The 20,758-nt window shown below is 58.0% G+C and overlaps 1 protein-coding gene across 1 annotated transcript; it reads right to left on the minus strand.

The window, feature by feature from the left end:
- Positions 1–2,339: 2,339 nt before the first annotated feature.
- BAHD1 (bromo adjacent homology domain containing 1) lies at positions 2,340–10,880 on the minus strand. Its single transcript, XM_038741088.1, has 6 exons — positions 9,530–10,880; positions 6,966–7,327; positions 4,938–5,097; positions 4,193–4,269; positions 3,921–4,012; positions 2,340–2,624 (listed from the first exon to the last, which is right to left on the minus strand). The coding sequence occupies exons 1-6, from the start codon at positions 10,878–10,880 to the stop codon at positions 2,435–2,437; spliced, it is 2,232 nt and encodes a 743-aa protein (XP_038597016.1). The 3' UTR covers positions 2,340–2,434.
- Between the last annotated feature and the right edge of the window lie 9,878 nt (positions 10,881–20,758).

Genomic DNA, 20,758 nt, shown 5'->3' on the forward strand with positions numbered 1-20,758 from the left:
GCACATAGTAAGAGCTCAAGAAATGCCATTTATTGACCGATTGATTCCAAGTGGTTAGTATAGCACTCTGCACAACAGTTAGTATTCAATAAATACCATCGATTGATGAAGCCAGGCGTCCGGGGATGCCTCCGCCAGGTGGACTGCCTGGCTTCCATCGCGAACTTTCCAAGACCAATCTTGGCCTTCCCGCATAATAATAATAATAATAATAATAATAATAATAATAATAATAATAATAGTGGCATTTATTAAACACCATTCTAAGCGCTGGGGAGGTTACAAGGTGATCAAGTTGTCCCATATGGGGCTCACGGTCTTCACCCCCATTTTACAGATGAGGTAACTGAGGCCCAGAGAAATTAAGTGCTTTGCCCAAAGTCACCCAACAGACAAGTGGCAGAGTCAGAATTTGAACCCATGACCTCTGACTCCAAAGCCTGTGCTCTTTCCACTGAGCCACGCTGCTTCTTTATAACACATACACTGTCCCCCTTCTCCCGCTGATCAACCCCTGGTCATCTTTCCTCAGTCGAGTCTGGTGTTACTGAGACCCCAATTTAATTAATTAATCTGTAATGAATTTTAACGTCTGACTGTTGTACTCTCCCAAGTGTTTAGTACATTGTTCTGCACACCGTAAGGTCTCAATAAATACCATCAATCGATTAACTGATTGGGCCCCCTCGGGGAGTGTGGGGGAAAGCAGAGACGGGACGAGGGAGGGGGAGAGCTCCCCAGAAATCGGGACGCAATGAAAACAGTCCTTTTCTAAATCAATACAATTTCTCAAATTTATTTTTTTTTTCCTCTTAAAGAATTACTTCTAATCTCTCTGTCAGGGGGGCCGGGGCAGGCCGCCCCCTGTAAACACTGAAATACAGATCTGGGAAACCAGGGGAGAGACACAAAAAAAGTGCATTTTACAAAATTATCAACTAAAATATATTTTACATGGATTACGCTTCCATTGAAATTCTACCAGCTGCATTTTCAGTTTCAAAAAATATTTCCGTATCTAAGAGATTAAAAAAGCAGGAAAGAGTCGGGGACGGGACGGGGCGGGGGGAGCCGGTGGCGGGGGTCCCCGCGTGGAGGGGCGGGCAGGCGGGGGGCTGGCCGGGGGGCGAGCTGGTTTCTACCCCGTCCCACCCCCCCCCAATTTGGGGTTTCTGCTCTCGGGAGCAGCGGATGACGAACTCAGGCGGCGGGGCCTGCTGGGTGGGAGAGCTGAGCAGGGTGGGGAGGGGGGGCAGGCCACCCCCTAGCCGACTCAGTCGACCCCCCTACCTCAGATGCTCCTCTCAATGGGGGTGGGTTCCTTCGGGGGTGCCCCCCTGCAGGAGTCTCCAAACTGTTTCCTTCCAGTCCCCCCGGGCCCCGGCCTCGCTCCTTCCCGCCCTCACGGCAGTGGAGCCGAAGGGATGCGGGCACCAGAAGGAAGGGGCCACCCCACCTTCTCTCCGCCCGGACCCCCGACTCCCTCCGGGATGAAGAAACGGGGTGCACAGGCCCTCCATCCTTCTCTTGCCACCCACAGGCCTCGGGTTGCCCGGCCGACTCGAGGCAGGGCGCGGGGCCTACCCTCCCTTCCTACCCGCTCCCTCTTTGGTATGAATCTGGATTCGCCGGGGACCTCCCCGCCGGTGCCCACCCTCTGCCAGGGCCCCCCTCTCCCACCGCCCCCCCCCCGGATAAACGAAACTGGAAAATGCAGGGCCTTGCAGCTCGGCGAGGGAGAGCGCAGCGCTCCGCAGGTCTGGGGCCTGGTACAGTGTTGATTCTCGTTCCGGTTTAAATTAGTGCAATAGACGAGGGGCTTCCCGGGGCGGGCGGGACAACAGGGGGACGGGCCGGGGCGGGGGGACAACACGCTCTCCTTTGGTTTGAGTGTTTGGGGGGCGGCTCGTTAAATGGGACGGGGGAGGCGGCAAGGGCGATCGGCTCCCCACACTGTAAGGCAAGAGGAAAGGAGCCGGCCATCAGGTAGGTACCACGTTCTCCTTCTCCCTCCCCCCGACCCCGGGGGGCTGGGCTCAGACCCTCACCCCAAGGAGAGCCCACCGCGCCAGACCGAGGGGTTGGGGGTGGGCACGGGGAGGGCGGGGGTGCCCTGAGGGCAGGAGGAGGGGGTGCCCAGGCTCTGAGCCTGGGCTGGGAGGGAGGGAAGGAGGGGGAGGGAAGGAAACCCCCAGGGGAAGGGGAGAGCAGCTGGTCACAGTGTGGTGGGGCGGCCCAAGGGGCGGCCTTCGGCCGAGGCTGGGCCAGCGTGCCCGCCGCCTCCTTCCCCGCTGCTCCCCCGCCGCCGCCGCGGCGCCCCGGCCGGGCACCGGCTGGTAACCAAGTGCTGTGCTTTGCGCTGCCCCCACCGCCGCCTCGGGGCCACCCGCTGCCGGCCCCGCGGCGCCCCGCTGAGCGGGACGGGGAGAGGCCCCTACTGTGGGTTCTTGAGGATGCGGCCGTGCCGGAAGTCGTACACGTGGCGGCAGAGGAACACGAGGTCGGGGTCCGTGTCCTCGGGCACCGTGCGGTGGGGCGGGGTGGAGTACTCCGCCGACGGCGGCACCAGCGCTGCGCGGCGGCCCGGAAGCCCTTCGCCCCGGCGCTTGGCCAAGGCACAGAATCTGCAGGAGAGGGTGGGGGGCGAGGGGGTAGAGGACCTATGATGGGGGAGCCCTGGCGGTCTCCCCCTTCCCCGCCTTCCAGCTCCCAATCCTCCCCTAGCTCCCAACATTCATTCAATCGTATTTATTGATGTGATTAATGTGACGCCAATTTGTACTTCCCAAGCGCTTAGTACAGTGCTCTGCACATAGTAAGCGCTCAATAAATACGATTGATTGATTGATTGATTGATTGATTGAGCGCTTACTGTGTGCAGAGCACTGTACCGACCCCTCCCCTAAAGCCCTCCCTCCTCAAATCCCACAGACAGTGGCTCCCCCCCCACTTCAAAGCGCATCTCCTCCGAGAGGCCTTCCCAGACTACGCCCCTCCTTTCCTCTTCTCCCACTCCCTTCTGCGTCGCCCTGACTTGCTCCCTTGGTTCTTTCCCCGCCACCAACCCCACAGCGCTTATGTACGTATCTGCAACTTATTTATTTGTATTGACGTCTGCCTCCCCCCTCCAAATAATAATAATAATGATGGCATTGATAAAATGCTATGTGCCAAGCACTGTTCTAAGCGCTGGGGAGGTTACAAGGCGATCAGGTTGTCCCACGGGGGGCTCCCAGTCTTCATCCCCATTTTACAGATGAGGGACCGGAGGCACAGAGAAGTGAAGTGACTTGCCCAAAGTCACACAGCTGACAGTTGGCGGAGCTGGGATTTGAACCCATGACCGCTGACTCCAAAGCCCGGGCTCTTTCCACTGAGCCACGCCGCCTCTCTGTTCTCTCTAGTCGGTAAGCTCGTTACGGGAAGGGACTGCGCCCGTTTACTGTTGTATTGTACTCTCCCGAGCGCTTTGTACAGTGCTTGGTCTACCGTAAACGATTAATGAACCCAATCGATGGAATGCAGCGTGGCTCAGTGGAAAGATCATCATCATCAATTGTATTTATTGAGCGCTTACTGTGTGCAGAGCACTGTACTAAGCACTTGGGAAGTACAAGTTGGCAACATATAGAGACAGTCCCTACCCAACAGTGGGCTCACAGGGGCTTTGGAGTCTGAGGCCATGGGTTCGAATCCCGGTTCCGCCACATGTCTGCTGTGTGACCTTGGGCAAGTCACTTCACTTCTCTGAGCCTCAGTTCCCTCATCTGGAAAATGAGGATTAAGACCGTGAGCCCCACGTGGGACAACTTGATCCCACTGTATCCACCCCAGCGCTTAGAACGGTGCTTCGCACATAGTAAGCGCTCAACAAATGCCATCATTCTTATTATGAGCGAGTTCCCAGAGCCCCCGCCTACCTGCAGTACTCTGCAAAGGTCAGGACGTAGCACTTCTCCTCGATGCAGGCCACGCTGTTCTCATCCTGGTGCCGGGACGCGAAGATCTCATTCTGCAAGGTGGGTGAGGGGGCACGGGGGGAAACAGAGGGGAAGGGTCAAAGGAGGATTCCAGACTCAGGACAACCCCCACCCCAGGGTGGGGACAGCCAACGGCCTCACCTTTGGGAATGACCCGTCCCCTTCCCAAGTCTTCGGGTCCGGTCTCCCTCCCCGCGGAATTTGGGGCTCACCTGGTGCATGCTGGGATTGCGGCCTCCCTGAGTGTGCTCTGGTCTGTAATACCACAGGAGACTCATCATCAGCTCTCCTGTGGAAGTCGGGGGAGGGCAAAGGTCAAGGCCGGCACCATCATCATCATCATCATCAATCGTATTTATTGAGCGCTTACTATGTGCAGAGCACTGGACTAAGCGCTTGGGAAGTACAAATTGGCAACATATAGAGACAGTCCCTACCCAACAGTGGGCTCACAGTCTAAGAGGCACCACAGCCTGGGACCCCTGCCATTCATTCATTCAATCATATTTATTGAGCGCTTACTGTGTGCAGAGCACTGGACTAAGCGCTTGGGAACTACAAGTTGGCAACACATAGAAACGGTCCCTACCCAACAGTGGGCTCACAGTCTAGAAGCCCGCACCGCCCCCACCCTCCCGGCAGACACATCCCAGCAGCCCGGAGACCTTTGCCCTATCTATTCTATTTATTTTATTTTGTTGGTATGTTTGGTTTTGTTCTCTGCCTCCCCCTTTTAGACTGTGAGCCCACTGTTGGGTAGGGACTGTCTCTATATGCTGCCAATTTGTACTTCCCAAGCGCTTAGTACAGTGCTCTGCACATAGTAAGCGCTCAATAAATACGATTGATTGATTGATTGATTGGGGTTCCTGGGACGCCGATACGTGACCGGTGGGGGAAGGGGGCGGCCTCCAAATCCACCGTGGGACAGGAACCCCACCCGCTCCATGGGGGTACCTGTTTTGGGGTCCTCCCAGAGGGCGGAGATCTTGGCCACGTAGGGCATGGACTTCTTGCGGGGGCCCGACTTGAGCAGGACGGTGTCGCGGACGCGGATCATCTCGCCTTCCCGCTCCACGGCCTGGTAGCTCTTCCGCACGGCCGGCTCGGGCTCATTCTGCGGGGGACCGGACCCCGGTCTGAGGACGAGGAAGCGCAGCCCCCCGCCCCCTCCTGCCCCTTCCCTGGGGACCCGGCCCCCAGGGACTCAGAGCCCAAGAGACCTCTAGTCCACATCCTGCCTCTGGCCTGGAACACCCTCCCTCCTCATATAATAATAACGATGGCATTTATTAAGCGCTTACTATGTGCAAAGCGCTGTTCTAAGCTCTGGGGACTGTGAGCCCACTGTTGGGTAGGGATTGTCTCTATATGTTGCCAACTTGTACTTCCCAAGCGCTTAGTACAGTGCTCTGCACACAGTAAGCGCTCAATAAATACGACTGATTGATTGATTGGGGAGGTTACAAGGTGATCAGGTTGTCCCACGGGGGGCTCACAGTCTTTAATCCCCATTTTACAGATGAGGTCACTGAGGCCCAGAGAAGTTAAGTGCCTTGCCCAAAGTCACACGGCTGACAATTGGAGGAGCCGGGATTTGAACCCCTGACCTCTGACTCCAAAGCCCGGGCTCTTTCCATTGAGCCACGCTGCTTCCCCATATCTCACATCTGACAGACGACAAATCTCCCCCTCTTCGAAGCCTTATTGAAGGCACATCTCCTCCAAGAAGCTTTCCTTGACTAGACCCTCTTTTCCTTTTCTTCCTCTCCCTTCTGCTTCCCCCGACGTGCTCCTTTTATTCATCCTCCTCTCCCGGCCCCATAGCACTCTGGTGCATATCCGTTAATTTTGTTGTCTGTCTCCCCCTTCTAGACTGTGAGCCCACTATTGGGTAGGGACCGTCTCTATCTGTTGCCGACTTGGACTTCCCAAGCGCTTAGTACGGTGCTCTGCACACAGTAAGCGCTCAATAAATACGATTGAATGAATTTATAGTATTATTACTATGGCATTTGTTAAGCGCTTACTATGTGCCGGGCACCGTACTAAGTGCTGGGCTAATATCTGTCTCCCTCTCTAGACTGAAAGCTCACCGTGGGCAGGGATTGTAACTGTGATGTTAATAATAATCAATCAGTCGTATTTATTGAGCGCTTACTGTGTGCAGAGCACTGTACTAAGCGCTTGGGAAGTACAAGTCGGCAACACATAGAGACAGTCCCTACCCAACAGCGGGCTCACAGTCTAGAATAATAATGATGACAATGGCAGAAGCAGTGTGGCTCAGTGGAAAGAGCGCAGGCTTTGGAGTCAGAGGTCATGGGTTCGAATCCCGGCTCCACCGCATGTCTGCGGTGTGACTTTGGGCAAGTCACTTAACTTCTCTGAGCCTCAGTTCCCTCATCTGTAAAATGGGGATTAAGACTGTGAGCCCCACGTGGGACAACTTGATCCCACTGTATCCCCCCCCTTTGCTTAGAACAGTGCTTTGCACATAGTAAGCGCTTAACAAATGCCATTATTATTATTATTATTTCTTAAACGTTTACTGTGTGCCAAGCACTACTCTAAGCGCTTGGGTAGACACAACGTAATCAGGTTGCCCCACATGGGGTTCACAGCCTTCATCCCCATTTTACAGATGAGGGAACTGAAGCCCAGAGAAGTGACTTGCCCAAATTCACACAACAGCCAAGTAGCGGAGCTGGGATTAGAACCCACGTCCTCCGCCTGCCAAGCCCGTGTTCTTGCCACTAGGCAATGTTATGGGCTTAGTAAACCAAGCGCTTAGTACAGCGCTCTGCACACAGTAAGCGCTCAATAAATAAGACTGACTGACTGAATGAATGAATGAATACGGTCCTCTCCCAAGCACTTGGTACCCAGTTAGCGCTCAAAAAATACAACCGATCGACTCCCTCGCCCTGGGCCGGGGGGTTGGAGGGGAACGGGGTCGGGACGAGCGGGCCGGTGGGCACTCACCACGACGTACACGGCCTTCTCGCAGGCGGTGCCCACGGGCATCCAGCCATTGGTGGCCCGGCGGCGCTGGATGCGCTGCTGCTTGGGGTGTCCGTGCCCGCTGGCCGCCTTGCTGTCGGATGGGTGTAGGCAACCGGGCGCCGGGCGCAGGCCCGATTTGGAACCGCTCGGGGGCTTGGCGCTCTGCGGGCACTCCCGGGCCATCGTCTGCGGCTCCGAGTTGGGCGTCTGCAGGTGGGGGACGGGCTCGGCCGCGGGGGGCACGCTGGGCACGGGGCATCCTGAGAGGGGGTGGGCGGGCGAGGCCGGGTGGCCGGCCACGGGGAGCGTGAGGTCCAGCTGGTCCAGAGACCTGCAGCCTTCTGGAGGGGAGGAGAGAGAAGGGACGGGGTCGGGGAGCGGCCGGGGGGGGAGGTCCCCTCCCCGTACGGCGGGCGCCCGACCCCCACGGCCCTGCCCGCCCCGGCCCCCGCGGCTCCGTAAGAGCCGGGCACGGGGCCGGGGAAGCCGTGACCTCATTCTTGAGCCCGGAACAACCAGTCGGGCCACCGCGGCCTGGGCCGTAAAGCCACCTCCAGCCCCTGCGTGCGAGGGGCAGGCAGGAGAGGAGGAGGGGGGCAGGTGGGTCAGGGAGGGGCATGGCTCCCACTCCCACAGAGGGGAGGAACGGGCGGCCTGATGGAGGGGCAGCACTGCCCTAGCACCCATGGGGACCTGGCACGGAAGGGGCTCCACCCAGGCGTCCAGGACACGTAGGCTTGGGACTGACGGGTCTCCCTGGACCCTCGCGGCCAGGCCCAGACGTCTGCAGAGCAACACAGGCCGCCTGCTCCAAGCGCTTAGTACAGTGTTCTGCACACAGTAAGCGCTCAATAAATACGACTGACTGATTGATTGAAATGCCAGGCGGGCATGGGAGACCAGACCCGGGGCACCATTCCGGGTGGTCGAGAGTACCCTGCTTTGACTCCGCTCGACTGGCTCCCGCTGTTGAGGGAGAGACCCCGTGCCCCCTCCTCTACCGTTCCCGGGGAGTCTACTACCCTCCGTGATGGGAGACACCCCTCCAACCCCCTCGGAAGACCAGCTGGCCGACGGGTTATTTTTTTACGTTATTTGTTAAGCGCTACGAGCCAGGCACTGTTCTAACAGCTGGGGTGGAGATGAGGTAATCAGGTTGGACACAGTCTCTGTGCCCCGTGGGGCCGAACGCCTTAATCCCCATTTTACAGATGAGGGAACAAAGGCCCAGAGGGGTGAAGCGACTCGCCCAACGTCACACATCAGACAAACGGTGGCACCAGGATTAGAATCCAGGTCCTTCTGACTCCCAGGCCGGTGGTCTATCCACTAGGCCACGCTGCTTCTCTTGCCAGGGCGCTGGGCCGTCCCGGCCCCCTCTATCAGCCGGGGAACTCCTCGAGGACCGGGGCCCCGTCGCCGCCTCTCCGACTCGGCAGTGCCCGGTCTCCTGCAGGCTCACGTGGGCCTCCCTGCCTCCCATCTCCAGTGGGACTCTGGGGGACCAGAAGCGGGGGAGACACCCCAGGCCCCGGGCAGGGGGGAAAACTGGGCCTCAGCGGGACACCTCTGCGTCCTGGGGTTAGGGCAGGACCTCCCCAAAGCCCCCACTCCGGTGCCGGGCAGGCATCTCCGCCACAGCAGCTTCCTGGAAGTCCGGTGGGGAGAGGGACCGTTTTCCTCCTCAGTCCAGCAGTTCGTGTCCTGCCTCTGACCCGGTATGTCCTCCCTCCTCGTATCTTTGACAGACAATCAGTCTCCCGCCCTTCAGAGTCTTATTTAAGGCGCATCTCCTCCAAGAGGCCTTCCCTGACTCAGCCCTCCTTCTCCCTCTCCCTCCTGCGTCACCCAGACTTGCTCCCTTTATTCACCCCCGTCCCAGCCCTACGGCACCAATGTCCATAATAATAATGATGGTATTTGTTAAGCGCTTACTACGTGCCAAGCACTGTTCTAAGCACTGGGTGGGTGGGGAAGCAGGTTGTCCCACGTGGGGCTCACAGTCTTCATCCCCATTTTCCAGATGAGGGAACCGAGGCCCAGAGAAGTCAAGTGACTTGCCCGAAGTCCCACAGCCGACAGGTGGCGGAGCCGAGATTAGAACCCATGACTTCTGACTCCCAAGCCCTGTGCTCTTTCCACTGAGCCACGCTGCTTCTCCCCTCTTTTAGGCTGTGAGCCCACCGTTGGGTAGGGACTGTCTCTCTATGTTGCCAACTTGTACTTCCCAAGCGCTTAGTCCAGTGCTCTGCACACAGTAAGCGCTCAATAAATACGACTGATTGATTGACTGATATGGGTGATGTAGTTATTTCTAGTCATGTCTGTCTCCCCCGTAGACCGTAAGCGCACCGTGGGCAGGGAACGTTTAGTCTTCTATCGTACTGCACCCAGAGTTTAGTCTAGGGTTCTGCACACAGTAAGTGCTTAATGAAGACGACCGACCGACCGACTGACGGAACCAAGTGGCAGGGCTGGGAGGGCGTGGGGGTGTACATGTGCCCGCACCGGGGGTCCCCTCTCCGATCCCCGTGCGTCCTCACCTGCTGCAAAAGGCATCTTGTAGGGGCAGCCGCCCCGGGCCCCGGGGAGCCCTCCGAGGCGGGCGAGGGGCAGGACCCCGCAGAGCCGGCTGTAGCTGTTGACGCCGGGCCCCTCCCCGCACCGGTAGCGCGTGGGGCACCAGGGCGGTGACTGGAAAGGGGCGGCCGAGGGCACGGAGCCGGGAGCCACGAGCAGGCCCTCGCAGGCCGGGGCCAGCTGGCTGTCGGGAACACTGGGGCAGGGCGAGTAGCCCCCGGGGCCGCCCCCGTACTGCAGGCCGGCCTGGCCGTAGTACACGTAGAAGCCGCCCAGCGCCGTGAGCTGGGGGCCCTGGCACTGGCAGCCGCAGTCGGCGTGGTGTCCGGGCACGGGCAGGGGGGCCAGCTGGGGCACGGGGAAGGACGGCTGGTGCGGCTCCTGCTTGGGCGTGGGCGACTTCTCTCCGGGCCGCCCGTATTCGGGTTTCATGGCCGCCTGGCCCCCCATGAGCAGGGGCAGGCGGTGGCACAGCGGCCCGGGGCCCGGGACGGCGGGGCTCAGCGACTCCAGGCCCGGCGGCGGGTCGGCCGCGCCCAGCAGCCGGGCGGCGGGGGACGGGGGCGCCGCGGGCCGCCGCGGGCCTCCGGGGGGGTCCCTGCCCGCCGGGGGCCTCGCCGGGGCCGGGGTCGGGCCGCAGCTTGAAGCAGCCCTTCCGCGGGGGGGGCCCTGGGCCACTTGGGGGCCGGGGGGGTCCCTCGGGGTCCGCAGGGGCAGCTCCCGCTCCTGGCTCAGCTTGAGGAAGGCGGCCGCGTTGAGGCTGGCCAGTCTCTTGGGGGCCGGGTCGCCCCCCTCGGGGCGGGCCCCGTCCTCGGGGGGCTCTTCGGGGGCGGGGACCCCATCCACCCGGGCTCGGCTCCTCGCCTTGGGGCCCGGCTTCTCCGGGGAAGCCCCCGGCCCGGCCCCGGCCCCGGCCCCGACGACTCCGGGCTTGGGCCTGGCCGGCTTGGCCTCGCGGCGCCGGCAGCGCCGGGCGGCGGAGGCGGGAGAAGCGGCGTCGGGGGCGGGCGACGGGACGGGGCCCGCCGCCACGCCGGCCGGCCCGCCGTCCTCGCGCTCCAGCAGCAGGTTGTTGAGGGCTTCGGCGTTCAGGGAGGCCAGGCGGCGCTTGCGGGGTCTCGGGGGCGGGCCGGGGGGCGAGCCGGGGGGCGTCGGGGGCTGGTCTCCGGCCCAGTCCGGGGCCTCGTGCTCCAGGCGGGTCAGCAGCACCTTGCAGGCCTTGGGCTTGCTGGGGCTGCGCAGCCGCTTGCGCAGCGGGTAGTTCTTGCGCATCTCGGCGGGGCCCCCCGGCTCGCCGCCCTCCGGCGGCTCCATCGTCCGGCCTGGTGGCTGCGGCGGCGGGGAGGGGGCTCAGCGGGCCTCGGGGGGTCCTTCACGCATGCGGCGGGGTCGCGGGCTCCGGACCTGCTGTCAGCAGAGGCAAGAGACACGTCTCACCGACGGGGCCACGGTGTCGCTCCCCCGATCCATCCCACCCACCCCCTTCCCCCCCGGGAAGGTCCTTTTCCGACCCCACGGGGGGTAGGCCAGTGGAGACCCCAGCGCCAATTCGACCCCACCGGCTCCCACCGTTTATCCATCACGTTTACAATAATTCTGGGATCTGTTAAGCGCTAAGTGCCGGGCACCGTACTAAGCACTGGGGTGGACACGAGTCAATCGGGTTGGACGCAGCTCCCGTCCCATACGGGGCTCGCGGTCTTCATCCCCATTTTACAGACGAGGTCACTGGGGCACGGAGAAGTGAAGTGACTTGCCCAAGGCCACACAGAGAACAGGTGGCGGGGTCGGGATTAGAACCCGTGAACTTCGGACTCCCAAGCCGGGGCTCTAGCCACTACGCTGCGTGGCTCGGTGGAAAGAGCCCGGGCTTTGGAGTCAGAGTTCATGGGTTCAAATCCCGGCTCCCCCAATTGTCGGCTGTGTGACTTTGGGCAAGTCACTTCACTTCTCTGGGCCTCAGTTCCCTCATCTGTAAAATGGGGATGAAGACTGCGAGCCCCCCGTGGGACAACCTGATCACCTTGTAACCTCCCCAGCGCTTAGAACAGTGCTTTGCACATAGTAAGCGTTTGATAAATGCCATCATTATTATTATCATTACACCATGCCGCTTCCCTCATTTATTGAGCATTTATTGTGAGCAGAGCACTATGCTAAACTCTTGGGAGAGTAATAATTATAATAATAATGATGGCATTTGTTAAGTCTTCTAGACTGTGAGCCCACTGTTGGGTAGGGACTGTCTCTATATGTTGCCAACTTGTACTTCCCAAGCGCTTAGTACAGTGCTCTGCACACAGTAAGCGCTCAATAAATACAATTGATTAAGCGCTTACTATGTGCAAAGCACTGTAGAACAGAATTGGTAGAAACTCTCCCTACCTACAACGAGCTAACTGTCTCTCCATAGCCTTCCTTCATTGGAGTAGAAGCTGTTTGGTGGTAAGGCATGTGTACGCTCCTGGGTGCTTAGTATGGTGCCTTGCCCTCCGTGGGCACTCAATAAATACCACTGATTCACTGAACCACTACCGTGCTGTACTTTCCCAAGCAACTAGTACAGTGCTCTGCTCACGGTATGCACTCAAGTACCAATCAACGGTATCTACTGAGCGCTTACTGTGTGCACAGCACCGTACTAAGCACTTGGGCGATTACCACACAAGAGAGGTGGTAGATAATAATAATGACGGTATTTGTTAAGCGCTTACTATGTGCCAAGCACTGTTCTAAGCGCTGGGGTGGATACAGGGTAATCAGGTTGTTCCACGTGGGGCTCACAGTCTTCATCCCCATTTTCCAGATGAGGCAACTGAGGCACAGAGAAGTGAAGTGTTTTGCCCAAGGTCTCACAGCAGACAAGTGGCAAAGCTGGGATTAGAACCCACGTCCTCCGACTCCCAAGTCCGTGCTGTTGCCACTAAGCCACGCTGCTTCTCAATGATAATAATGATGATGATGGCATTTATTAAGCACTTACTATGTGCAAAGCACTGATCTAAGCGCTGGGGAGGTTACAAGGCGATCAGGTTGTCCCACGGGGGGCTCGCAGTCTTCATCCCCGTTTTACAGATGAGGGAACTGAGGCACAGAGAAGTGACTTGCCCAAAGTCACACAGGTGACAATTGGCGGAGCCGGGATTTTGACTCCAAATCATCATCAATCGTATTTACTGAGCGCTTACTGTGTGCAGAGCACTGTACTAAGCGCTTAAATCCAAATCCCCTGCTCTTTCCACTAAGCCAGGCTGCTTCTCGATATGCCCCCTGCCCACCAAGCGCTTACAGTCTAGAGGGCTAGTCTAGTCTACCACTGACGGCTCGAAGACCCCCATCCTCAAATAAGCCTCGGAAGGAAGGGGTGGGAGACTTGGGGTTCCTGTGGGGCAGGTCTCCACAGTCCAAGGTGGAGGAATGGGGAGAAAAAGAGGCTGAGCTGAGAACAGGCCTTCCCCTAATTGAGGCATCTGTGAAACACTTACTGGGTGCCAAGCACCGGAGTGTTTGGACGGGTAGTTCATTCAATCATATTTATTGAGCGCTTACTGCGCGCACAGCACTACACTAAGTGCTTGGGAGAGGACGATACAACGATAAACAGACACATTCTCTGCCCACGGCGCGTTTACGGTCTAAAGGGATGCGATAATCAGGTCAGACACAGTCCCCTATCCCACGCGGGGCTTTCAGTCTAAGGGGGAGGAAGAGCAGGCATTTTATTTCATTCCTAGTTCACAGATGAGGAAACTGTGGCACAGAGAAGTTAAGTGAGTCGCCCAAAGTCACGCGACAGGCAACTGGCTGAGTTGGGATTACAATCGAAGTCATCATCAATCGTATTTATTAAGCGCTTACTGTGTGCACAGCACTGTACTAAGCGCTTGGGAAGTCCAAGTTGGCAACATAGAGAGACAGTCCCTACCCAACAGTGGGCTCACAGTCTAAAAGGGGGAGCCCCGAACTCCCACGCTCTTTCCGCTGGGTTACACTGCTTCTCGCGCTGCTTCCGATGCCCAAAGGCACGGGATATCAAGGTGGCAGAGCAGGGTGGTGAGGGGGTCTGCCACCCAGGGCTGCCCACCCTGGAAGCGTCCGGACTCTTTCTTCAACCATCAGCTGGCGGCTGCTTCGTAGCCGGATGCGACGCGGGTGGAGAGGGGACTCTCGGGACCAGAGCGGGATCTCTGTGGGATGGGGAGGTGGCTCGGGAAGTCGGGTGCGGGCCCTTGGCCCCTACCAGGCGTGGCAGCCATGCCTGTGGCAGGTAGTGGACAGTCGGCAGCGCTACCCTAGTGCACAGGTGTGATTAGGAGTGGAAGCCCCATGTGGGACGGGGAATGGGCCCACCCCGATTTGCTCGTATCCACCCCAGCGCTTAGTACGGTGCCCGGCCCACAATAAGCGCTTAAGGAATACCAGAGTTATTATTATTAACGCCTGGGGAGGTCAGGGTGGGTAGCAGGGACCACCTCCTGCTCCCTTTTATTTTGTTGGTATGTTTGGTTTTGTTCTCTGTCTCCCCCTTTTAGACTGTGAGCCCACTGTTGGGTAGGGACTGTCTCTATGTGTTGCCAATTTGTACTTCCCAAGCGCTTAGTACAGTGCTCTGCACATAGTAAGCGCTCAATAAATACGATTGATGATGATGATGATGATCTCTGGCAAAACGGGGCATTTTCGGCAGAGGGGCTGGCGAGTTGCCCGTCCCCCCAACATCATCATCAATCGTATTTATTGAACGTTTACTATGTGCACAGCACTGTACTAAGCGCTTAATCCCCATCTCTCCCCAGGCCAGTGTCAGACCCCCACGCCCGACCCAGCCACTGCCCAATCTCTTGGGGACAGTAGGTAGGGCGGATAAAGTCCCTTGCTTCGGTGTCCCCTCTCCTCCCACCCCTGCTTTCCTCAGCTTTCAGGGCCCTCCAGACTTATAATAATAATAATAGTAATCGTGGTATTTGTTAAATGCTTACTATCCCTCCGCACATCCGCCAAGCTCGCTCTCTTCCTCCCTTCAAGGCCCTACTGAGAGCTCACCTCCTCCAGGAGGCCTTCCCACACTGAGCCCCCTCCTCCCCCTCCCCATCTCCCCCGCCTTACCTCCTTCCCCTCCCCACAGCACCTGTATATATGTTTGTACGTATTTATTACTCTAATTTGTACAGATCTATTCTATTTATTTTATTTTGTTAATATGTTTTGTTTTGTTCTCTGCCTCCCCCTTCTAGATTGTGAGCCCACTGTAGGGTAGGGACCGTCTCTATATGTTGCCAACTTGTACTTCCCAAGCGCTTAGTCCAGTACTCTGCACGCAGTAAGCGCTCAATAAATTGAATGAATGAATGATTACTATGTGCCCTGGAGCATTCTAAGCGCTGGGGTAGATATAAGATGATCAGGTTGGACACTGTCCTGTCCCACATGGGGCTCCCAGCCTTCAACCCCATTTTACAGATGTGGTAACCAAGGCCCAGAGAAGGGAAGTGACTTGCCCGAGTTTCTCAAAGCAGACGTGGCAGAGCCGGAATTAGAACCCACATCCTCCAACTTCCAGGCCCATGCTTTTTCCACTAGGCCGTGCTGCTTCTCCCCGCTCCCCAGGATCTCTGGCAGAATGGAGCATTTTCGGCAGAGGGGTTGGTGGGTTGCCCGTCCCCCCCATCTCTCCCCAGACCAGTGTCAGACCCCCACACTCCCGCCCCGGGCACTGCCCAATCCCTTGGGGGCAGTGGGTAAAGCGGATACAGTTCCTTGCCCCCAGGGCTCTCTTTCCTCCCACCTCCGCTTCCCTCAGCTTCCAGGGCCCTCCAGACTTCTCCCTACCCTATCCGTCCTTGGCTTCCCTCTCTTCTCCAGGGGCAGAGGGAGAGTCGGGCCCAAATGGCCCCAGATGTGACCCTGGGCACTCCCCCCGCCTTCCCCACCGACCGGCTCCCAGCTGGTGCCCTGGGAACAGCCGAGCCCCCGCCCCTCTCTCCCAGCAGGGCCCGACTTAATGGGTAGCAGTCCCCACGGAGAGCCCGTCCGCTTCTCCCCAGGCCCCGGCGCAAACCTGCCCCATCAGCAGCGTGGGCGACCCCCACCCTGGAGCCTGGACTTGGCGAACCAGAAAAGGGAGGCTCACTGCCAGGTGGAGCGCCAGCATCGTGTGCCAACCTGCCCCGCGCTTAAGCTCCGGCCACAGGTGAGCCAGTTCGGGGGGACCAGCACGAGGCTGGGGGAGGGTGCAGATGCCACCCTTAGGAGCCGGGCCCACCTCGTCCGGCAGAATCCCGAAGAGCCCCCAGCCTCCAACGCTTGGAGCCAGTGGGCTGTCCTGGCCGGGATGGGACACCCAGGCACCCCCCGCTCCCCGGACAGGGAGGGTGTCGGGCCTGGTACCTAAACCAAGCCAGAGAGGACCAGCGAGTCAGCGGGCAGGACCTCAAAGCCGGTGGGCATGATTTCTCCTACCTCAGGGTGCCCTCTCTCCATCCCCTCATGCCCGACACCCTGATCTGGTCTCCCCTGGTACGCCCATCGTGGGTACAGGTTGGGAGGAAACCGAACCCTCTTCTCCCATCATTACCGTCGCCCTCGGCCCAGCCCCTCCCTGCGCCCCTGGCAACAAGGGGTGGTGGCGGTGGCATCGGTCTGGGGTCGGCGCCCCTTGACCCCAGCCCAGCCCGTGGAGCGAAGAAGAGCCGGTGAGTCACACTTTGAAGCTGACGTGGGAACCGCTGCAGCAACTTTTCCCTGGGGTAGGGCTGGGGCCTCAGCCCCTCGCGCTCCCACTAACCCGCCGGGCAGAGAGGGGCTGCACCAGGCGCTGGGCAAGAGGGCTGGAGTCAGGACGCCGGGGTCTCCACCCCTGCTCGGTTCCCCTTCCCCGCCCTCCGTGGACCTGCCTCTGCAGAGGGGAGGAGAGAGAGGCTGTCCCCAGGATTTAACCCTGTCCCTGCAAAGATGGAGACGGCATGGCTCGGCCAACCCCCGCGACCACTGCACCCCCTCCCCGACGGGCCCCGTGCGATGTAGGCCTCGCCCTCCGGATCGGAGGGGACCGGAGACCCCGAGGGCAACCGCTGCCACGGTGGGCGAGATGTCTAGCCCGGAGCGGTGGGCATCAGTGAGTGGGATGCCGCCGCTGCTTCCCAGCTCCCGGAGGGAGGGCGGGGGAAGAGGGAACACACTGTCCACCCACGCCGGACGCTCGCTTTGGTCCACGCCACCACCCCCCGGCCACCACTCACCCACTGTAGCCAGCTTGGAACTCCGGGCTCCTCTTGCCACCCGACATCGATCCGGGGGGGGAGGGAGGGTGGGCGGGCACGGCCCTGGGGACCAAGCATCCCCCACCCCCTTCTCCCTCCTGGCCCGCCTCACCCTCATAAGCGGCGTGGCTCAGCGGCAGGAACCCAAGCTGGGGAGTCAGAGGTCGCGGGTTCTAATCCCGGCTCCGCCGCTTGGCAGCTGTGTGACCTGGGGCAAGTCACTTCGCTTCTCTGGGCCTCAGTTCCCTCATCTGGAAAATGGGGATGAAGACTGGGAGCCCCACGTGGGACAACCTCATCACCTTGTATCCCCCCCAGCGCTTAGAATAGTGCTCTGCACGTAGTAAGCACTTAACAAATGAGATGATGATGATGATGATGATTATTATAAGCTTTTAGACTGTGAGCCCACCTTTTAGACTTTGAGCCCACTATTGGGTAGGGACCGTCTCTATATGTTGCCAACTTGTACTTCCCAAGCGCTTAGTACAGTGCTCTGCACACAGTAAGCACTCAATAAATACGATTGATGATGATGATGATAAGCTTCGCCTTGGGGATGGTGCCGGGCAGAGGGGCGGGACAGGGGACAGGAGGGAGACGTAGCGTGGCCGAGTGGCTAGAGCCCGGGCCTGGGAGTTGGAAAGACCTGGGTTCTAATCCAGCTCTGCCACTTGCCTGCTGTGTGACCTGGGGCAAGTCGCTTCATTTCTCTGTGCCTCAGTTCCCTCACCTGTAAAATGGGGATTAAAGCTGTGAGCCCCATGAGCGACAGGGCCTTGCTTGTATCCCCACAGCGCTTACTTCAGTGCTTAGCACATCATGAGCAGTTAAGGAATACCACGATTATTACTATTACCCCCGCTGTCCCCTCTCTGGCACGTCGAGCCTCCTGCTAGCCTCAAGGGCCGACTGTTCACGGTAACCACCTGGCAGTGACCGGCCCCTTGGAAATATTCGTTCGTTCATTGCCGCTCACCTCCTCACTGGGCCTCGTCCTCACCCATCCCGCCGTCGACCCCCGGCCCACGTCCTTCCCCCGGCCCGGAATGCCCTCCCTCCGCCCATCCGCCAAGCTCGCTCTCTTCCTCCCTTCAAATCCCTACTGAGAGCTCACCTCCTCCAGGAGGCCTTCCCACACTGAGCCCCCTTTTTCCTCTCCTCCTCCCCATCCGCCCTACCTCCTTCCCCTCCCCACAGCACTTATATTTGTACAGATTTATTACTCTATTTACTTTCCAAATTTGCTATTCTATTTATTTTGTTAATGATGTGCATATAGCTTTAATTCTATTTGTTCTGACAATTTTGACACCTGTCTACTTGTTTTGTTGTCTGTCTCCCCCTTCTAGACTGTGAGCCCGTTGTTGGGTACGGACCGTATCTAAATGTTGCCGACTTGTACTTCCCAAAGCACTTAGTACAGTGCCCTGCACACAGTAAGCGCTCAATAAATTTTGAATGAATTCATTCAGTCATATTTACTGAGCGCTTCCTATGTGCAGGACACGGTACTAAGAACTTGGGACAGGACAATATAACAATAAACAAACACATTCCCTGCCCGCAGCAAGCTTACAGTCTAGCGGGATGTTCTCTGGGGGCCACAGGACTTGGTCTGTCTGGCAATCGCCGGGCTCCCCTTTTATAGAGAAGCAGCGTGACTTAGTGGAAAGAGCCCGGGCCTGGGATTCAGAGGTTGTGGGTCCCAATCCCGGCTCCGCCACTTGTCTGCTGTGTGACCTTGGGCAAGCCATTTCACTTCTCTGTGCCTCAGTTACCTCATCTGGAAAATGGGGATTAAGACTGTGAGCCCCACGTGGGACAACCTGATTACCTTGTATCTACCCCAGTGATTAGAACGGTGCTTGGCACATAGTAAGTGCTTAAAACTCCCCTCCTCAAAAATCTCCAGTGGCTACCAATCAACCTACGCATCAGGCAGAAACTCCTCACCCTGGGCTTCCAGGCTGTCCATCCATCCCCTCGCCCCCTCCTACCTCCCCTCCCTTCTGTCCTTCTCCAGTCCAGCCCGCACCCTCCGCTCCTCTGCCTCTAATCTCCTCACCGTACCTCGTTCTCGCCCGTCCCGCCATCAACCCCCGGCCCACGTCATCCCCCGGGCCCGGAATGCCCCCAATCCCTCTACACATCTGCCAAGCTCGCTCTCTTCCTCCCTTCAAGGCCCTAATGAGAGCTCACCTCCTCCAGGAGGCCTTCCCACACTGAGCCCCCTCGTTCCTCTCCCCCTACTCCCCCTCCCCTCGGCCCTACCTCCTTCCCCTCCCCACAGCACCTGTATATATGTATGTACATATTTATTACTCTGTTTATTTTACTTGTACATGTTTACTCTATTTTATTTTGTTAATATGTTTTGTTTTGTTGTCTGTCTCCCCCTTCTAATAATAATAATAATGGCATTTATTAAGCGCTTACTATGTGTAAAGCACTGTTCTAGGCGCTGGGGAGGTTACAGGGTGATCAGGTTGTCCCCCGGGGGGCTCACAGTCTCAATCCCCATTTTACAGATGAGGGAACTGAGGCACAGAGAAGTTAAGTGGCTTGCCCAAAGTCACCCAGCTGACAACTGGCACAGCCGGGATATAACTGTGGTATTTGTTATGTGCTTACTATGTGCCAGGTACTGTACTATGCGCTGCGGTGGATACAAGAAAATCGGGCTGGACACAAGTCCCTGTCCCAGTCTCAATCCCCATTTTACAGATGAGGTTAAACTGAGGCCCGGAGAAGTGAAGTGACTGGCCAAGGGGCAGAGCTGGGATTAGAACCCAGGTTTTCCCAGGCCCGTGCTCTACCCACTAAGCCACACTGTTTCTCATCGGGGCCATTAATGGGCAACAGGACCAATCAGCGGTCTCTTCCCTCACCTACCCACCGCGGGCTCTAGGAAAAACACCGAGCATCACAGGGATCAAGCGTCAGTTATTTTATTTTACCTGTACATATCTATTCTATTTATTTTATTTTGTTGCATGTTTGGTTTCGTTCTCTGTCTCCCCCTTTTAGACTGTGAGCCCACTGTTGGGGAGGGACTGTCTCTATAGGTTGCCAACTTGTAGTTCCCAAGCGCTTAGTCCAGTGCTCTGCACACAGTAAGCGCTCAACAAATACGATTGAATGAATGAATGAATACTATAATTACTATTATTATAATAATAATAGAGAAGCAGCACAGCTCAGTGGAAAGAGCACAGGCTTTGGAGTCCGAGGTCATGGGTTTGAATCCCGACTCTGCCACATGTCTGCTGTGTGACCTTGGGCAAGTCACTTCACTTCTCTGAGCCTCAGTTACCTCATCTTTAAAGTGGGGATGAAGACTGTGAACCCCACGTGGGACAACTTGATCACCTTGTATCCCCCCCAGTGCTGAGAACAGTGCTCTGCACATAGTAAGCGCTTAATAAATGCCATCATTATTATTATTATAATGGGAACCCGCTGCCCGGGGACAACAAGGGGTAGCAGTCCCCTCCCTACCCTCTGGTGCCCCGGTGCCTTCTAGGGGTCCTTTACTGAGTATTTTGTGGAGGTGGCCACCTGGGAAGCGGAGATCCGCAGAGTTCGGTCGAGCCCCCCGAACGTTGCCCGGGGAGCGGGGGGTGGCTCGAGAACAGCCTTGACCCCAGCCCCCCGATGACTGGCGATCCAAGCCGTCCCACCTGAGCCATGCCCTCCCCCGCTGGCCCTCATTCCTTCATTCATTCCTAGCGCTTAGAACAGGGCTTTGAAGCAGCGTGGCTCAGTGGAAGGAGCACAGGTGAAACAGCCCGGGCTTTTGAGTCAGAGGTCATGGGTTCAAATCCCGGCTCCACCACGTGTCAGCCGTGTGACTTTGGGCATGTCACCTCACTTCTCTGTGCCTCAGTTACCTCATCTGTAAAATGGGGATTAAGACTGTGAGCCCCATGT

The sequence above is a fragment of the Tachyglossus aculeatus genome (genome assembly GCF_015852505.1).
Source record: "Tachyglossus aculeatus isolate mTacAcu1 chromosome 12 unlocalized genomic scaffold, mTacAcu1.pri SUPER_6_unloc_1, whole genome shotgun sequence".
Lineage (NCBI taxonomy): Eukaryota > Metazoa > Chordata > Mammalia > Monotremata > Tachyglossidae > Tachyglossus > Tachyglossus aculeatus.

What these genes read in the sequence shown, in the direction of transcription:
- BAHD1 (XM_038741088.1), bottom strand. Translation starts at nt 10,880, where the DNA reads ATGGAGCCGCCGGAGGGCGGCGAGCCGGGGGGCCCCGCCGAGATGCGC. An exon ending in CTGGGAGGACCCCAAAACAG is followed by an intron (nt 4,270 to 4,937) that starts GTACCCCCATGG and finishes CGACTTCCACAG; the next exon opens with GAGAGCTGATGATGAGTCTC. An exon ending in GCAATCCCAGCATGCACCAG is followed by an intron (nt 4,013 to 4,192) that starts GTGAGCCCCAAA and finishes CCCACCTTGCAG; the next exon opens with AATGAGATCTTCGCGTCCCG.